This window comes from Aedes albopictus, chromosome 2 (assembly GCF_035046485.1).
Source record: "Aedes albopictus strain Foshan chromosome 2, AalbF5, whole genome shotgun sequence".
Lineage (NCBI taxonomy): Eukaryota > Metazoa > Arthropoda > Insecta > Diptera > Culicidae > Aedes > Aedes albopictus.
Genome location: NC_085137.1, coordinates 231,670,602 through 231,689,853, shown reverse-complemented (window position 1 = coordinate 231,689,853; position 19,252 = coordinate 231,670,602). Strand labels below are relative to the sequence as shown.

The 19,252-nt window shown below is 38.3% G+C and overlaps 2 protein-coding genes and 2 long non-coding RNA genes across 4 annotated transcripts in view; 2 read left to right on the top strand and 2 right to left on the bottom strand.

Annotated features, from left to right (window-relative positions):
- LOC109412379 (protein disks lost) overlaps positions 1-19,009 on the top strand; it is an 842,465-nt gene extending 823,456 nt beyond the window's left edge. Inside the window, exon 14 of the mRNA XM_062851324.1 lies at positions 18,510-19,009. Within this exon, the coding sequence (XP_062707308.1) occupies positions 18,510-18,665 (156 nt within the window). The 3' untranslated portion in view covers positions 18,666-19,009. The remainder of the gene's footprint in view (positions 1-18,509) is intronic.
- On the bottom strand, positions 4,355-5,144 carry LOC134287048 (uncharacterized). The gene is made up of 2 exons (XM_062848756.1): positions 4,849-5,144; positions 4,355-4,788 (listed from the first exon to the last, which is right to left on the bottom strand). The coding sequence occupies exons 1-2, from the start codon at positions 5,134-5,136 to the stop codon at positions 4,453-4,455; spliced, it is 624 nt and encodes a 207-aa protein (XP_062704740.1). The 5' UTR covers positions 5,137-5,144; the 3' UTR covers positions 4,355-4,452.
- Positions 9,450-10,010, top strand: LOC134287047 (uncharacterized). The gene is made up of 2 exons (XR_009996975.1): positions 9,450-9,754; positions 9,826-10,010. It is a non-coding gene; the product is annotated as an uncharacterized LOC134287047 (long non-coding RNA).
- Positions 10,694-11,242, bottom strand: LOC134287046 (uncharacterized). The gene is made up of 2 exons (XR_009996974.1): positions 10,950-11,242; positions 10,694-10,878 (listed from the first exon to the last, which is right to left on the bottom strand). It is a non-coding gene; the product is annotated as an uncharacterized LOC134287046 (long non-coding RNA).
- Positions 19,010-19,252: the final 243 nt, after the last annotated feature.

Sequence of the window (19,252 nt, the reverse complement as noted above, 5' to 3'; positions counted from 1 at the left end):
CACATGAAGAGGCACGTTGGCCAGATGAACATCACGGATGTGATGATCCACAATGCGTTCTAAGCATTTTAGAAAAAAAGGTCAATCTGATAGGTCTGAAACTCTTTGCTTCTTCATACGACACACGACCCAGTTTTGGAATGAACTTCACAGTAATATCCCGCCAAGATTTGGGAATATACCCTGTAGCAAAACTGCAAACAAGATTTTTTTTTCAAAATATGTTTGAAATAATCAAATCCCTTCTGAAGCAAAATAGAATAAATCTCATCTGCTCCAGGAGATTTGAAAGGAGCGAAGCTATAAAGTGCCCACTCAATCGATTCTATAGGTTACAATATTCCAAGCCGAGGCCAGGGAATCATAACTACAAGAAAAGACATCAGGTTCATCCAAAGATTATTATTATTAGCTTTATTAAGGAGATTTTCAGCCCGCGGCTGGTTCATCTCCAAAAATCATCCAAATATGTAATATCCACACATCCAGGAAAGTGTGTGCTGAATAAGCATTCCAGAACTTCCTCATCAGAGGAAGTAAGATCGTCATTTGGCAAACGAAGTTCGTTCGGAAATCCTTAGATTTCGCAAGGTTTTGTTTACCCTACTGACTTCACTCAAACTGGAAACATTTGTACAAAGGTTTTTCCAGTCGGATCGTTCAGCAGACCGGAGAGCTTTCCTGTAGGCCTTGCGAGCCAACCTGACCCCTCTGAACCAGCCGAACGTCGTCTGTTCCAACTCTTTCTACATTGTTTCCTGAGTTTCGCCAGATCAGAGTTCCACCAAGGGGTTCCTTTTGTGATCTTCACAGACCGTAGAGGGCATGCTTCTTCAAAAGCTTCCATGATGAAGGTCGTTGTAGTATCAACGGCAACAATGGATGGTGAGTATCCATGAAATTTGACCGCAACCAAATCAGTAAAAAGATCCCAGTTTGTTGACCGGGGATTCCTGAAACGCAATGTTTACGAAATAACATTTAAATGTTCAAAAAAGATGTAGCGATGGTCAGATAAAGATTCTTCATCTGACACGAGCCAATTGGTCAGCTCGTGACTAATTCTACTAGAGCAAAGCGTTTTGTCTAACACTTCCTCTCTAGCAGATACCATGAAGGTTGGGCGGTTGCCTATGTTAAGTAATGCAAGATCTTTACTACTTAAGTACTCAATCAAACTGGAGCCTCTCAAGTTAATGTCTGAGCTGCCCCAGATGATATGGTGTGCGTTAGCATCACTGCCAACAATTAGCGGAAGGCCTTTTGAAGTACAGTATGCGATGACGTGTTTGAAAGCATCCGTAGGGGATGGTTCGTCATGCGGTAAATAAACCGAACAATAGACGTATTTCCTGTTGAGGTTTCCAACAGATACATCAATTGTGATAGCACATACATCTCTGGTGGTTAGTTCAGAGATGAGTGTAGCAACTATTGCGTTGTACTGTCGACAGGCACACAGGCTCGAGGCATGACACGCGAGTTTGCCATTTCATGTTTACTGAAAGTAGCAAACACCGGGTTCACAAGGTTTCCTAAATAGAAATTCCCCTTACGGAAGTAAGGATCTTGGACCAACCCAGCCAGCAATATCGAAATTGCTACTGAAATAGTCACACATATATAGCACCATAGAAATCGTATTCATTGCACGAAACAGGCATATACATACTAAAGTGGAGGCCATATCGAAACATATTTACGATTACTGCGATTTCATCCAACATAATTTACGATTTCTCGAAAAATGTCTACGATTTCGCCGATTTCATCCGTCTGAATATACGATTATACATGATCTTATTACGATTGTAAGTACCAATATACGACTCAAGATTTTCAAATAAAAAAAAACAATTGGTGTTCAGTGGGAATCGAACTTAGGTACTTTGAATGAGAACTGCGCGTTATCTCTATTGGCTATATTGCCAAGTTGAAAATAGAGAGTTCTAAGTGAATGGCATGAAACGAATAAAAATTAGTATGATACCTAGTATGATACGGTGCGAGACTTGTGGTGGGAGCGTTGTTGTTGTGTATTGAGTGGCACCAAAAGTGGTGCCGTGCAAGAGGCCCGGAATTCACATCGTTGTTGGAATCTATACATCACTTATTGTAAGTCATCTGCTAGTATGAAAACCTATATATTTGGTTGAAATTATTGCTACCATGGTTGGAATGTGTCAACAACAACAAAAATACAAATTTGTGATGAATACCTTTTTTATTCTTCATCATACAAATATGTGAACAAAACCATTTACGATTTCCGAGATTAAGATTCGACTATTAAAAGTGCAGTAACAATCATATGTGACTGTAAAAATGAATATACGATTTCTACGATTTCATTCACTTCGTATACGGCGCAAGTGTGACGCAAACGATCAATATACAATATTGTTAAAGTTGTATACGATTTCACCGAGTTTCATCATACCTTTAGGTAGCAAGCTCGATTTAGCAGATTCATATACGATGTAAAGCGACGATTTCCACGATTCAAAGAAATCATATATACGATACTAGCGAACTTGCAGCTTGACACTTAGAATGTATGTTTTTCCCACGATTCTATCCGATTCTGTGTGATCCTACCGATAGTATCTCGCACCTTTTATGATTGGAGACGACTATATGAAACAAAATAGCAATTGAAATTTAATTTGGCATGAAATGCGATTTTACGCAATCATTGTCAACAAATATACATATTATTATACAATTCTGATTCAATATATGAAAATATACGATTTTTTTCACACAATGATTTACGATATGTGGTTGGCTGGGAAGGCCGCTTGGGCTGTACCATTTTGCATAAGTCTGCAAAGATTGATTGTTGCTGTTCTTTTATGCTGAAGATTGATCTGAGCTATCCTAACCGTAGCCACTACCCAAACTAGGCATGATTAAACTCTTCGCAACAACAGCACAACAAAGAACAGTAGCAACAAAACCAGATCGGTATCGATTGGAAAACGCCAAAGGCGAGGATACACAGAATACACTGTGTAAATCGCCTAATGCGAAACCATATAGGTGAAACTTTAAACTAATTAACAACATCTTCATAATCCCGCCCTTATGTAGCCTCAAGTGAGACTAAAGAAGGGCAGCTGATCGTCTCGGAGAAACACAAGGTCCACTGCACCATTGCTCCGGTTAGTGCAGTAAGGGCAACATACTGTGGAGGGCGCCCGGGTACTCCACAGGCTCCGTTAGCGGTTAGGTTTTTATTAGACCCCCCTAGCCATTCATTCTTAGGCACGGTATGCTAATAAGCCGCTAAGCCGCATCACACCTTGAATTAGGGGTCGACTGTTTAGTGGACTCTTACCACTGGATCAGGCGGTCCGTAGTGTTATTCTTAGCCAATTGGCTTCTTTAGCGGTGTTGAGATAATTCCATATTCTGAATCTGCATGCCAAACTGAGCCGAAATCCAAATTTTCATGAATTTTGGTACCCGGGAACCTATTTACAAATCAATTTTAAGTTTGTATGGGAGCGATTTGTTGAATCACCCCTTGTCGCATTTTGTACTGGGCGGAGCTGTCAAGCAGTTGCCTAGCTGTCAAAAGGTGATTTCGAAAAATCTCTTTGAAATTGATTTTAGGTACCAAAATGAAGTTCTAAAAATCTGAAAAAATCATTGTGGCTCAGAAAAAGGTGCTCTTTCGTATAAAATCAAAAAATCACTACAATTTTCAATATTTAAAAACCCAATTGAGACAACCGCTACCGGACAACCTTAGCTTGGAGGAAAGAAGCGCCCGTCTAGCGAATTGGGAGTCGTAAGTTTGATTCCCAACCGAAGCACGTGGATTTCTTTTTATAATTCAAATCTCAATTGTTCTTTAAACACGTGTTTCTGCTGTGCGCGTCAATGTGAGAGAAATCATACGTTGTCTTAGTAATGATGTAATCATGCTTAACGTTTATTTCGTTAAAAAGCCTACAGCAAAAATGTAATGGGTTGATGAGCTCGTATAGCGCATGATGCCACAGTTAATCACACTGGAAGTCCCATTTTACGAAGCTTTTCGGTTGCCTACAAATGTGGTTCCTTATCAAAAGCTTTCTGCAAAGTCAATGTATAAAGAGTCAATTTGACAATTAATCTGTCGTAAGGAAAGACATAAGATTGATATTCGCAGAAGAGAAAAACAGCTCAGGGCTGAAAGTCTCGAAAATGAAACAAAAAATCACAGATTTGACGGATCCATGCTAAGCCTTTGGAATGGTTGGACTAACAAATCAAGCACGAAACACTCGAGAACTTTAATAAAGTGCTGTGTATTGTTCAAATTCTTAATTCAATCAAAAATTGGTCACTATTATTCAATTTCAGCAATGGTTAAAGGCACAATGGCAATGTCAGCTACACAAAATATTAAGAAAAACCACAAAATATCAATAAAATCAGTTCAAAATTTACTTCTTTGCTTCATTACTTCCTTAACCATGTGTACGAACGAAGCTGCGCCATAAGTCTTCCATCGGCGCTGAAAATATCGAGAGACATTCGCCATAAACCTTCCGGAACCATCGGAGGAACCCACGTGGCATCGGGGGCATAATTTTTAACCCAATACACACCACGGGGCAGTGGACAATACCGTTCACTGCCAGTTATCTGGGGAAAGTTGGTGGTGCCGGCCCAAAGATGCTGGTACTCGCGGTATGAACCATTCAGCACGTTGCACACTTTTTCCCGTGCTATTTTCATGGGGTATTCCACAAACTGATTGTTAACGATGCGACTGTATGCCACAGTTATACGAAACTGGAAAATAAAGATAAGATTATGGTTTCAAATCGTGAACTATGATTAGCTGTTAGTTACTTCAAACAGATCGTCCAGATCCTTGGTGATGAACATGGTCCCGTTCAAGACGGCTGTCGTCCTATTGAACTTCATGACCCTCAAGCCGGTGGCATCGATCAGGTCAGGTTCAGAAGTTTGTTCTACGCGTTGAAGCGACAACTCCATGGCAAAGACGAGAACTTGGTGAATCCAACAGTGTATGTTTAGAACAAGTATGCATTTGAAAACCTGTGCAGCCGCTGCCATTGTCGGAAGTGCAATGAACGTGCAGAATATTATGCGAAGCTTATTGCATAGTATTGACATTGTAAACATTTAGCAACCATTTGTCGCAGGAAACACCCTATTACATTTTGTCACGGAATACAACTGATGGTTATTTCACACGAAAATAAAGCTTTTTGTCGGAAGTTCAGTGCGCAAAATGTTCGAGCAGACGCGCTGAAATTCACCGGGCGGCAATTTTCATTCACTTGTTGGCATATTCATGGTCAGCTGCTCGATACTCGTTTGTCAACTGAATGAAAGTTAATGAATATTTGTAAACAAGTTACAAAGTGTTAAATAGCTAATAAAATATTAACGTTTCTATTACATTTAATGGTGCTTTACACAGATCTTGTCCCATTTGATTGTCGTGGAGTGTTTTTGGTGGGAATCGTAGCCACAAACATAGGTAATTTTGAAGATGTTTCTTGATCGGCTTAATATTCAATGACCACGAAATGACTGACTATGTGAAGAGGAAAGGCGAAAATGAAAATGTTTGTTTTGAATATTGAGTGCAGAAATAATCAAATTCGTGCTGTTTTCAGTCACTGACTTTGAAAATTTTGCGCCCTGAGTCGGAAGTTGGGGGATGTATTGAACATCTGGTACTCTGTAGAGCGCACTATTTCCGACATTGTGTGCAACGTTCAACATTGTGTGCCTGAAAATCTCTGCGACATTGATATACCACTAGTAACTGAAGGTGAGCTACGGGATGCTGCGAAGAAGATGAAATCATCTATTACGTCTTGTAGAGGTTTCCAGAACCACGATAAGACCTTATACTTTTATTTTGGTTTTATGATGCCTTTAACAACCTCTTCCAGTCTATTTGACTAAAAAATGTTAATTGGGATTCCTGCAGTTGTCTTTAAGAAGTGCATTGACTCACTCACATTACCTTCGTGTTACCTACATCTTCAATCTCTTGCTGCAGAAAGAGAAGTTTCCTGCGCAATGTAAAAAATTCTTTTTGTTCCCAATCTACGAAACTGGTAACAAAAGTAATATTCGAAACTACAGGGGTACATTTCCGTTTCTTGCAGTGACCATCCTCAGAAGCTACTTCACCGGTTAAGCCTCAAACCCCACGGATAATCTTGAATGATGCGCCATGTAGTCTGGAACTTATCACTTCACCATTTAGTTGTGAAGTGATAAGTGAACTAAATATAATACGATTCTCAGTCTAAAATAATCGCCGAAACTAAAAAAAAATCGAGAGAAAATTCTTGCTTTTTAGAAAATCGAAATGTTCTACAAAAATGCTTCAAATATGCGTCAAGAGTTGAGCACCTTGACTTTTGGAACATCGATTTTTTTTTTTGGGACAGCCTAGTGGATAGGCTGGAACGTAAAGCATGGCCCACTTAGTAATGGAACAACATTAGGGGTACCCACTAAACAGATTTAATTGCTGCGTAAGCCATGATTTTCTGCTTATTTAAAATGTTCAATGATATTGCGAATGAAATAATCAAAGATTGCCTTGGCGATCGCGCCGTTTAATCAGTTCAATCAGTTAACACTGTCAAGTGAATCCCCCTATTATGCTGGTCTCATTTGGATTTGAAACATTTAATTTGAATGCGGTTTTCACTCAAATGCATACTAAATATCTATATAAAAATGCAGTGGCATACGTGGGACCGCGCATAACTTGCGAACGGAAGGTCCGATTTTGATCGTTTTAGCTTTGTTCTGTTAGTTTTCACCCAAGGAAGGTTTATGAGGCAAAAAACATGGAAAAATTGAGAGTTTTTGAAAATTGATTTTCCATACATTTTGACCGGGGACTTGGTCTTGGGTAGAAACATGAAACGTCAAAAAACGCAGTAGGCAAGACAAAGTACAGCAAGTTTATTATATTTTAAGAGATGGATTTTTTCTCTTATTATGACTTATTAGGCGACGCACAACATTTTCGTCTACTGTTTTAGCGATTATATCCCACCAAAGCTACATCTGCGCAGTTGTTTTGATGGATTGCACCTTTAGCCTTCTGTTTCTCCTCATAATTGCTCAATAGTGTTTAATAGGCCTGAACTGAGAACAATTGGATGGATTGCGAGTTTTCGGAACAAACTGGACAATATTGTCGTTGTACCATGTTTTGCTTCCTAGCTGCAGTGACAGTTCTCAAGATCCGGTCAATGTCATGTCACTGGGCCATCATGAGACTGTGCAGAATTCGATTCTTCAGACATTAGGTTTCATGAATCTCCGAGTTCATCGTTGTTTTGGTGATGACATTTTTACCGTTTCACCACAATTGCTAATTCCCTGTCAGATCATATATTTGCTAGCGAACTTGTCCACAAGATCGAATTAATCTTTAGGGACACCTCCTCAAGTCTTCGCCTTATAAAAATGTGGTCCCGGAAGCTGTCAGAAATCAGCCTTTATACAAAGCTTTCATCATACATCAGTATGTACCCAGCAGGGTTTGCCAGCAGGCTGTCATAAAGCTTCCGGGTACGGTTTTTAGCTACGGAATTTTGATTGAAAGAACTGTGTAGTTGTTTGCCAACTCGGTATGCACGTAAGCCTGCACGGTAGCGAATACTCGGCATTGTACGTTGGGCGACACCAAGCTTTTAGCTAAAATCGTTATCAGACATACCTAGATTGCTTCCAATGGACCTCAAGACCTTTCCATGAAGCTATCGATTGGCAGTCCCATTTCAGCGTTTACTTTTCGGCTTCTGAGTCGTCGTCAAGGTACCTTGTACATTTCAAGTATGCGGAACACATTGTTTCTGATCAAATTCAATGCTTTTGCCAGCTTGGAAGCGATCCACGTTAAATTTCTAGAGGATTATTCACGTTCTTGTTTCTACGCTCCTATTGCAAAACCACAAAGTTTTTAGAACAAAAAAAAATCACTGAAATTGTTATAGGCAAATCTGACGAAAGCTAACGATCCTCCGCATCTGGTGGCAGGAGTGAGTACCCTACGAAAAACGTGACTACGCCAAAAAGTGCCATGGCGCAGCATAGGCAAAGTGCACTTTTTTTCACTTTTTCGTATCGAATTCCGCATCGTAGAGAAACAAACGAGCACTTTTTGAAAAGAAAATTTAATTCTCTTTCAGATGCGCTTAGATCCGGTAGGTACTTACGAACAATTTATGTGATTAATATGAGGGGCTCTTGCTATGCCTCCGGCGGGTGATCTTCCGGATTTTTTGTTAGCTGGCCAATCCGGTGTATGTCAGCGTGGGCATCAAGAATGATGATATTAATGGAAGCCATAGCTAATGGAAAATAGCAACTACCGATGCAAAATATTAGTTAATTTTGAAGACGAAAATTGAATTTTTGATGTAAACAAACGATTTTCTCCTCATCTCACCTAGCGCCTCTACAATTGGGGGTCATTCGAATTCTTCTATTGGTATTGTCAACAAATGAACGTCAAAAGTTAAAAAAAAAGTCCACCAGGAGCGTTGTAATAAGCAAAAAGCTATGTTCCATTACTAAGTGGGCCATGCTGGTACTGCCGTGAACTGCAAGTCAGTCCCATCTGCTTGGCAAACTTGAGTTAATGACAGTTCTCGATCTTTCTTCGGTTGATTTTCCAGCTGCGTGGAAAAAATATATAAATTGTTCAGTAAAATAAAAAAAAATCGCAAGTGTGTCCCATTACGAACTTGTGTACACTGCAGTACAAAACCGAACACTGTTTTAGCGAGATTTATATTTTTCAAAGTAATGGTTTTCATCTAGGATAGCCCAAAAAAAACGGTATTATACATAAACTGTAGAATGTATGATTTTCTTATTATTCGTGTTATCGTAAACTGGATTATAAATCGATGATACGATGAATCATATCGATGATAGCAGTTATCATTTAAGGAATTTTGATGATAGACCGAATGGGTTGTTGAGTATCTTTACCATTCCAAAATGACATTTTTCTCGAACAAAAATTTTGCAAAATTGCGTATTATAATCATTTTATCATCAATTTTATGACACGGCGAATAATAAAAATAAAGCGAAAATGTTTCACCCAAATCTGTTTTACCGACCGAAAATAGTGCGCGCCCCTGCGGGCACTTTCGGACACTGTCAAGTGTATCTACGATTGTGTGAATCATTGTTTATATTCGCAGCGTTTTTTTTTTTCAATTTTTATATTGGGGATCAAACCGAGTGAGATTGACGTGGCCAAGAATTATTTGGTAACTCTTCACGCTACATCAAACGGTAAATTGAAACTCATTGAAGTTAGAAAGCGAAAAAGAAATTAGTGGAAATCATCGGCAGCTCCCAAGTATGAATCTTCTGAGTGGAAAAAGGGATTTTTGACGGCTTCAACATTCTGGTGCAGCCTCAAAGGCAACCGGTACACTCAAATTAATTTACTGATAGAATCTAAGTGCAGAAAGCACATATATCACGAACGAGAGAGAAAAAAATCATTTTATGTGCAACTAATGAAAATTAAAAGTTACACAATTATATTTCATTCATCCTGTAATATATGTGAAGTGTAGCAACATAAAAAGCAACCGTTTCAACATAAAAACCAAGCACAAGCATAACAAACATGAAACGAACATGGCGCGTGCAGAAGGCATACATTTTGTCGTAGAAAATTTATTTTTCCGGTGCTCCGTGGATCGATTCGCTGCTGCTTTCGAAGGTAAGTCAACTTAATATTCAGACTTTACTAACTTTCTCAAACTTCATGCATCCCTTTTGTATGTTCTATAGAATCGCATTTTATCGACCACTTCTCCACCGTCACCAAGGACGAGGATGTTTTGGGAGCTGCCGGATGCAGCTGCGACGGGAAGTTTTCAGAGCCCAGTGACGACGTGCTATATGGACAGCTAAAGTTATCTAAAGTCAAGTGTTAAAATCGAGATTAAGATCAATAAAATCTGCTTGATCGCGTAGACTATGCGAAATTTGGATTTATTTACATTTTGAAGCTACTTCCACGTGTAAATCGTGTTATTATTCGTCATAATAAAATCTATGCACTGAACGATTGAAAATCAATAGCGACGCACATAAATTATATCATGATTGAATCGACAAAGATTTGATAGCGCTGCACTTATTTTCCAAGTGTAAAAGCAACTGGTCACAATCTAAGTGCAGAACTTTTAAATTTAATATGTTTTTTCTTCTGAGTGTAAAGTTAGGATGAAGTAAGCTTTCAAGTGCAATGTGGAAATCAGAGAACACCAGCTGCTGGCACGAAAAAAGCCTACGAAACAGTGGTATTTGGTGATAGTTTTTGGTGAAAAGTGATCCCCACTAGAGAAAAATGGAGCCATCACACTGCAGTTTTGTTCAGTTCAGAAGTTCTCGAAAGTGCTCAATTTGGTTACACTCAAAAGAAAAAACATATTAAATTTAAAAGTTCTGCACTTAGATTGTGACCAGTTGCTTTTACACTTGGAAAATAAGTGCAGCGCTATCAAATCTTTGTCGATTCAATCATGATATAATTTATGTGCGTCGCTATTGATTTTCAATCGTTCAGTGCATAGTTTTTATTATGACGAATAATTACACGATTTACACGTGGAAGTAGCTTCAAAATGTAAATAAATCCAAATTTCGCATAGTCTACGCGATCAAGCAGATTTTATTGATCTTAATCTCGATTTTAACACTTGACTTTAGATAACTTTAGCTGTCCATATAGCACGTCGTCACTGGGCTCTGAAAACTTCCCGTCGCAGCTGCATCCGGCAGCTCCCAAAACATCCTCGTCCTTGGTGACGGTGGAGAAGTGGTCGATAAAATGCGATTCTATAGAACATACAAAAGGGATGCATGAAGTTTGAGAAAGTTTGTAAAGTCTGAATATTAAGTTGACTTACCTTCGAAAGCAGCAGCGAATCGATCCACGGAGCACCGGAAAAATAAATTTTCTACGACAAAATGTATGCCTTCTGCACGCGCCATGTTCGTTTCATGTTTGTTATGCTTGTGCTTGGTTTTTATGTTGAAACGGTTGCTTTTTATGTTGCTACACTTCACATATATTACAGGATGAATGAAATATAATTGTGTAACTTTTAATTTTCATTAGTTGCACATAAAATGATTTTTTTCTCTCTCGTTCGTGATATATGTGCTTTCTGCACTTAGATTCTATCAGTAAATTAATTTGAGTGTACTGCTGAGGAAACAGTAATCGACACTTGCGATTGTATTGTTTTAACATTGAAAAAATCCGGGGAATAAGCCACAAAAAGTAGTATCAACTACCAGCCAAACAAAAAAGCATTATTAAAAATTATTCGTACATTATTGAATGAATCATTATTATAAGTGGTATGATATTCGAAAAGTATTGTATGGTGGTAATTTATCATCTTTAATCATTGCATCATAAAACTACTATTGCTTCTATAATAATCATTTCACTTATGAACGTCTTATTATATGTACGATACCATAAATTGTAAATTTCTATGCGGGAGGCTGTTACAACTGAAATTCGCCTGCCTTTTAACTTTTTCCTTAGATTTCGTCGACGATGAAAATCCAGTGCTGCCACCTTACTTTATTCCACATCTTTCACACAATTTAAATTTAACGATTGTAATTTCAATGCATATTTCGCACCGTAAAGCACTATTTGCAATGGGAATACCACAGCTTGAAGCTTAAATAAAAAAAATCCAATAATTTAAAACATGGGTAATAAATGCTAAAACTACAAACTAGCAACACGGCCAAACCAACAACAAAGCGATTTGATCGCAGCAAACGTATGTCAAATTTGACCAATCAGCGACTGGTTTCCGTTCCGATTGCAGAAGTTTTCAAGTCACGGCGATTTTTTTATTCGTTTTATATCAAACTAGCTGTCCCCGGCAAATTTTGTCTTGCCTACTGCGTTTTTTGACTGTTTCGCATCTAGTGCGCTGTGTTGCTGACAACAACGCAACGGGAAGGATGCGCACTACTTTTGACATGATTAAAAAACGTCGCGAGTTGGGTCGCGTCGCGACTTGATTGTGCGAAGCCCGATTTGGTGGCGGCCCGACAATATAACAGGCCATGTATCTGCGCTACATATGATTTATTTCTTTCCCTTCGAGAATTGTCCGCAGAACTTTTCGGTCTCCAAAAGCATTTTGGTCTACCTCAATTAATGTTCACGCCCTGTTATCATAAACCATTGTAACAATGAGTTGAGCAGATTTTAAGTACCGTAACAATGCAAATAGTTATTTATGCAACAAGTTGCAAAATGATGATTTTTTCAGCACGATTCGTACATTTATCCAACGAGGCTTGCCGAGTTGGATAAATACGACGAGTGCTGAAAAAATCGAGTTTTGCAACGAGTTGCATACAAAGTTTTTTGTAATTACAAAAAATACCCATTTAGTGCGATCTTTTCTAGCTACACAAACATGAACCTATTAGTAGGAACCACGTGCGCGCGCTAATGCTTGTCGGCGTAGTTTTTTGTTTGATCAGGTAGGCTCTGGTGTAGTAGGCGTCACCATGATCGAACTCCCGTTGTCAAATAGTTGTGTACAGGCAAAAGCAAAAGCAGATTCAGCAGCTGCCTCTACACTTGATTTGTAGATCGAATCCGAATTGAAATTGTCCTGATTCGGATTTGAGCTGCTCAGTAGATGTAGAGGCGGAGGTTGAATCTACGGAAGGCATGGTGGTAAGTAAAAAGTGCGTACGAGCAAAAGTGCCGAAAAGTGGTACTTTTCAGCACTCTTTAAGAGTGCCGAAAAGTAGTACTTTTCGGCACACTTGCATTAGGATTGAAAAGTAGGCCATTTCAGCATACTTCAGCCAACTGAAATGTTCTACTTTTCACAACGTAATTACAAAAAACAGTTTTTTCATAAAAATATTTTTGCAAAGCCATACGTTTTACGTTGTTACAAATATTTACCGTACGTTGTATGGTATATGAATGGTTTCAAACAATAAATTGTGCGATTTCGTGGTCGTGCGGCTAGTGTTATCAAGCTCTTAGTCGCATCGTGCTGAAGAGCACTGGTTCGATTCCCGCCGCAGCTGTCAGGAAAAGTCGTCGGCTGTGCCACTGGGCGTTGCATGTTAGTCTGTTGTCTAGTGTCGTGCTTCCTTCAAAGAGCGAAAATGTTCACTAGAAGCATTTAACGTGTCCGTGTCTTTTAAAAAATGTACTGGGAATGTATTGTTTTAAACTGTAATTTCATTGCTAACTTAACATTAAATAACATGGTTTGAAAATGGTTTTCTTTTGTTATGTTGTATTGTTTTACATTTCACAAACCATCAAGGAAACCGTACAATGCAGTGTAATCTTTCAATGTGGCTTAGCTGCTAATGGTTTCTGAGGCTTAACAGCCTAAAGAGCTATTTGGACTAGAAGAATTCAAGTGCAACATAATTAAACTGTGCTTTTGGGAATTCACCAAAACGGCTTGGATAACTCTTTAAATATATGATCGCCCAAGGGATCGCCGAATAGGAGATCAGAAGGTGTTTTATTAGTTGTAACAGTGGAGCTTCTTTTGTAGATAGAGGAAGTCGTACACTAAAATGTAAGCTCATTTATAAATGAAATACATAGATATAATCACTTAAAATAAATACTATTACAGCATTAAAGCTGCTTAGAGGAAGCTGCTAGGTGCCAAATTATTTTAAAGGAAGCATTTCCAAGTCCACCACAACACTCTGATTGCATTGACAATTGAAGTTTAGTTGCATGAAGAGGGTGATGAGGTACCTACATAAGTCAGTTTACAGCATACTTAACCATTGTTGCACCACTTGTTGGATTAAATCACCGTTAACCGTTAAATAAAGAGATATATATTGTTGCACCATTTGAGGCACCCGTTTGACTGTGAGTGCTGTATGGCGAACTATCGTAAAATTCCATAGAGTTTCCATAGGGCAAAACGTATCATTGTACCGTGGATACACAGTTATGGATCACACACGGTTACGGATCAATTCGATGTTTACGGTCAAATGTCGCCTCACTGCATAGCATGACATAACATAGCACAGTCTTCATAGCATAAACACTATACAGTATACGTTCGGTCGGTGCAAACGGTTTAACCCTTATGTGGCCGACAGGGTACCCGGGTACCCAGCGCCCATTTAAAAAGCACGGTGTAGAAAAAAGCAAAAAAATTGTCGGACACATAACGGTTAACTGCAATGCTTTTTAACTGCAAGTCCGGTAAGTGCAATAATTTTGCAGTTATCGCACCGCTATCAGTCAAAACGGTGCGCCAGGTTAGCCCAAATGCACGGTTGAATGAATTTTGCATTCATTTAACGTCAATTGACAGGTTGTTGACGCCTGTCTGACGTTGCAGTTGTCGAATTGTATTCGCTAAGTGAAATGTAAACATGTTGCAGTTATCGAACCTCTATTGTACTATGCCGCGCCATGCCATGCTAAGCTGCAACATACGACCTTCTTCTTCTTCTTCTTCTTCTTCTTGGCGTAACGGCCTCATTGGGACAAAGCCTGCTTCTCAGCTTAGTGTTCTATGAGCACTTCCACAGTTATTAACTGAGAGCTTCCTCTGCCAATGACCATTTTGCATGCGTATATCGTGTGGCAGGCACGAAGATACTCTATGCCCAAGGAAGTCAAGGAAATTTCCTTTGCGAAAAGATCCTGGACCGACCGGGAATCGAACCCGTCACCCTCAGCATGATCATGCTGAATACCCGTGCGTTTACCGCCTCGGCTATATGGGCCCAACATACGACCGTATACATCGAATTGATCCATAACCGTGTGTGATTCATAACTGTGTATCCACCGTACTTGTCTCACAATATACAAATTCATGCAATGGCAGGCAAAGAAAGCCCTTCAATTAATAACTGTGGAAGTGCTCAAAGAACACTAAGTTGAAACGAGGCAGGCCAAGTCCCAGTGGGGACGTAGAGCCATAAAGAAGAAGAAGAATAAATTTGTTTATGAAGCAACTTTTCATAATTTAACATTTGTCCAATAACATTTGAAAAGGACTTAAATTTTCTCTTTTTTTTTGCATCGTACATGTATTATGGACCATCTTAGACAAAGAAATCATCGATTTAAAAAGATAGATTTTTTTGTAATATCGATTTTAAATTTTAATGTCTATATTATACATTATATATTTTTTGAATATTTCTCCAAAAATCTTCTAGAGAATTTCACGATAGTCCGCCATACCCTAGGCCATACCTTTTTGTAGGACTTATCATTTTTGATTTACTAATTCAAAAACTATGAAAAAATAGGCATTCGATTCTGAGAAGATGCTGCCAACCGCTGGTTGAGTTAGCGTGAACTTCGTTCTTATGTCGAATTCGTTTTTGAACCTGGGTTGGAACTGGATTGGCGGAAAATGTGTAAACAAACAAACGTCAAACAAACTCAAACAAACTTTAGTACAAGCGAAACCGAAGTCCGGTTGGGGTTGAAACTGTGATCTCATCCAGTTCCAACCCAGGTTGGAACTGAATCAAAAACGAATTCGACATATCTTCAAAGTGATCCTTACATTTGGCTGTCAGCAAATTTCCTTCCCAGTCATTGCAGATGGCGGTCACCGGCACAGTCTTGACAGTTGCACAAAACCTCCGCATACCGTTCCTGCCCATCCTTCCATACGCTGCAGCAATCACATTCTCTCCTTGCTGCCGTTTCTTGCTGCGCTGAATTTGATTCAGCTGCATTCGACTTCCGGCGGCATTCTTTTCGTTCTTCACTAGTTGGCACTCATCGTCAAACCAACCATTACGTTGGCGTCGCTGGGTGGCAAAGTCTACTCCAATTGGGATGGGAAGCCATAAAGCAACTGTTTTCAGATGTATTGTGTATTCTTTTGTACTATGGCATTGTGTTAAATTAAAAAAAAATTAACTGTAAAAAAAAATCGATGTTTTGTGGGACCACTAAGTCTTCATTAAAATATGCATCATCTTTATCGTGAGTAACAAAGATATCATAGACGCCATACCTTCAACACAGCATCTTTACCATGGTTCATTCACCTTCGAAATTTCTTTAAGAAATTTTTGTTCATGGGATCTGTCTGATATTACATCAGTGGTCACCAAACTGCGGCCCGCGAACTGATTTTGAAATGTATGAGAAAGCGGCCCACTCTTAATGAAAATCAAAAATTTCACCATATTTTAAAACTTTAATGAGAATGATTTTTGTCAATATCATGGAAAGTTTTTCAAAAGAAGTAATGTTTTTTAATGTTTTCCAAACTGTAAAAGGCTACTTTTTCGAATTTTGTTTAGAAAATAAGCGGAACTGTTACTAAGAATGTTGTGTTTCGCTTAAATAATGAGTTTAGGCTTAATTTCATAGGTTTCTCTGCCATGGATTTTGGATTCATTATTGGAAAATAATTGTATATACAGGGGATAGACAAAATGATCGGGACAGGCAAAATTTTCACTTTTCAAAAAATGGTCAAATAGCTGCAACTTTTTGAAAAGTGCATCAAAAAATCCTAAATTTTTACTGTAAGTTGATCAACTACAGTGGCCCCACACCGATGAATCACCTTAATTTTTGTACACTATTTATGAATCACCATGTTGATCAAATGGAGTGATCCATAAACTGTGGTCATTTTTGCCGATTCATAAATTGTGGGGTCACTGTAGTTGTGTATCGATGGTTCAATTTTAGAAAAGATCGGGCTATTCTATACGAAGTTATAAAGATTCTAGGAAAACGTATAATTATCCGATAGTCTACTTTGAGCTGTTATATCTCCGAATTCAATGAACCGAATGCTATGAAATTTTTACCATTTATGACTTACATAATGAGCTATGAAAAATGTTTGACCTAAGTTGAATTTTTTTTATCTGTATTAACGAGATTTTTAGCCCTAGGCTAGTTCATCTCGGGACGCTCAAAATTGCATTGCATTTGATTCATTGAATCCGGAGATAAAACAGTTCAAAGTTAGCTATCGGAAAATTTTGACTTTTTCTAGAATCTTTCTCACTTCATGTAGAATAGCTCGTTCTTCCCCAAAATTGGACCATAGATACACAAGTAGTGAATCAACTTACAGTAAAAATTTTATATTTTTTGGTGCACTTTTCTAAAAGTTACAGCTATTTGAACATTTTTTGAAAAGTGAAAATTTTGCCTGTTCCGATCATTTTGCCTTTCCCCTTATATGTATATTCACCACTTCTGCCAGGAAACTATTCCAATTTTTTACAGAATTTTTGTCTATAATTTTTCTTAAAGGAAGTGTTGCCCAAACTTTCGAAATTTCGCTAAAAACTTTAGGGATTGGGCAAGATACTCTTTATTCTCCTAGCAATACTTTTGGGAATTCCTTTTAAAATATCTATTCTAAATCGGCTACAAATACTTGTTCATATTGCTCAGAAAATCATGCCTGCAGGTTTTTCTTCATTGGCTTCTTAAGAAATCATTCTGAAACCTTCCAAATCCACGAGAAGTCCCAAAAAATCTCACAGTTCCAAAGTTTTTTTTTAAATAGTTCTCAAGAAATGCTTAAGCTGCAGTAAGAAACTCTATTCGAAAATTTGTCACAACTGGATCCAGAGGTATTACAAGAAATTTGTATGTTTTCGTGTCTTAGTCTTCCACAATTCTGCACTTTCAATCTGCGCTATAAATACGCTGTACGTTTATCCACATTATTCTTAAAAAGGTCCATATTGTTCTAGCCAGCGTAGCTTTTGCTTATTTTTTTGTGACATTAAGTAGCAGATCTGAAATAATTTGCCCAACATTATTAATACCAAGAACTGCAAAACCTAAATATTACGGTCTTAAAAACCCTGTTTTCAGGATTTTTCCAAGTAAAATAAAATTTCCTGATAAATCCAGGTTGTTTAGTTCTTTTCTCTTGTTCAATATTAAAAAAAAGTTGCTTTATTTGTGAATTTCAGCTAATTTAATTCTTTACACTTTTCCAAAAATCAAACAAATGTATATTGTGTTGAGTCTTGGAAATTGTTGAAAATAAACTCTTGAATGACTAGCGGCCCGCAGTCTCTTTTCAAAATTCGATTTTGGCCCGCAAAGACAGTTAGGCTGAGGATCACTGTATTACATTGACAATTGTCTTTCGTTTCCTCTTTTTTAATCAACAAACAGTAAATTCTCCTAACTTTTTTTAAATGTAACAGTAGTTACAACAAACCTTTAATGCGATTCCTCAGTGACATTATAATATCTTGATACCTAATATGAGATTTACTACACTTCACAACGTTGAATGTTTATGTATGTTTGAGTGTATGTATGTCAACGTTACACACTGCCTGCCTAATACCTATATGCAGGACGGGATTGCCTTTCTGCTCACTGAAGTGTATCCATAGGTACAGGTTAATTTATGCTAATTATGATCCGAGAACCTAATTAAATCTATCCCCCGCAGCAAACGTTGGAGCGCGTTTCCCGGTTGATGGATGCCGTCCTGCGTGGTGGCCATCAGTCAACGGCCCAAGGACACCATCCCGGTGCGAACGATTCGCACTCGCAACTGTTCCTAGAAATGCTCTCTGATTTGGCTCGTGACATCGAAGACTTTTGATGGTTGGTGTGCTGTCGCGTGCCCATTCCACCCAAAGAGCACCCGGGAAACAATGGGTGTGTGCGGTGCAGATGAGATTATGAGAATACAGGTAACGTATTACTGTATTGCCGGTCCTGCATTTAATCTGCACCAATAGGAAAAGATACTGATGTTAAGCGTGGTTACACGCTTTATTTAGGTTAAGTATTTTTTTCTTTGATTAATTTTTGTTCATTGCATTTCTTATCTATTTTGACATTTCTGTTTTTTTACTGGGTTTGTTCCTCGTTTTGATACATCACATGATATTATGTTAATTTCGACGTTTTTATGATACTGATAAAATAAAAGACATTACATTACTTATGCACTTTTTTTCTCATCCGTTGCAATATCACTAATCAAAATCCAAAATCTGGACAACTATTGCAAACTTCAGCTTCTCCTGTCCTTCCTAAGCGTATTTTCAATTATTTATGTATTTTTTTACCATTGATGATGATGATGATGATGATGATTTGTTCTACCATCTATTGTAGCAAGGCAGCTGCCTATAGCACTGGAATAATCTGAAAAGCGATTTGATCAAGATTGTACAGTTGTTA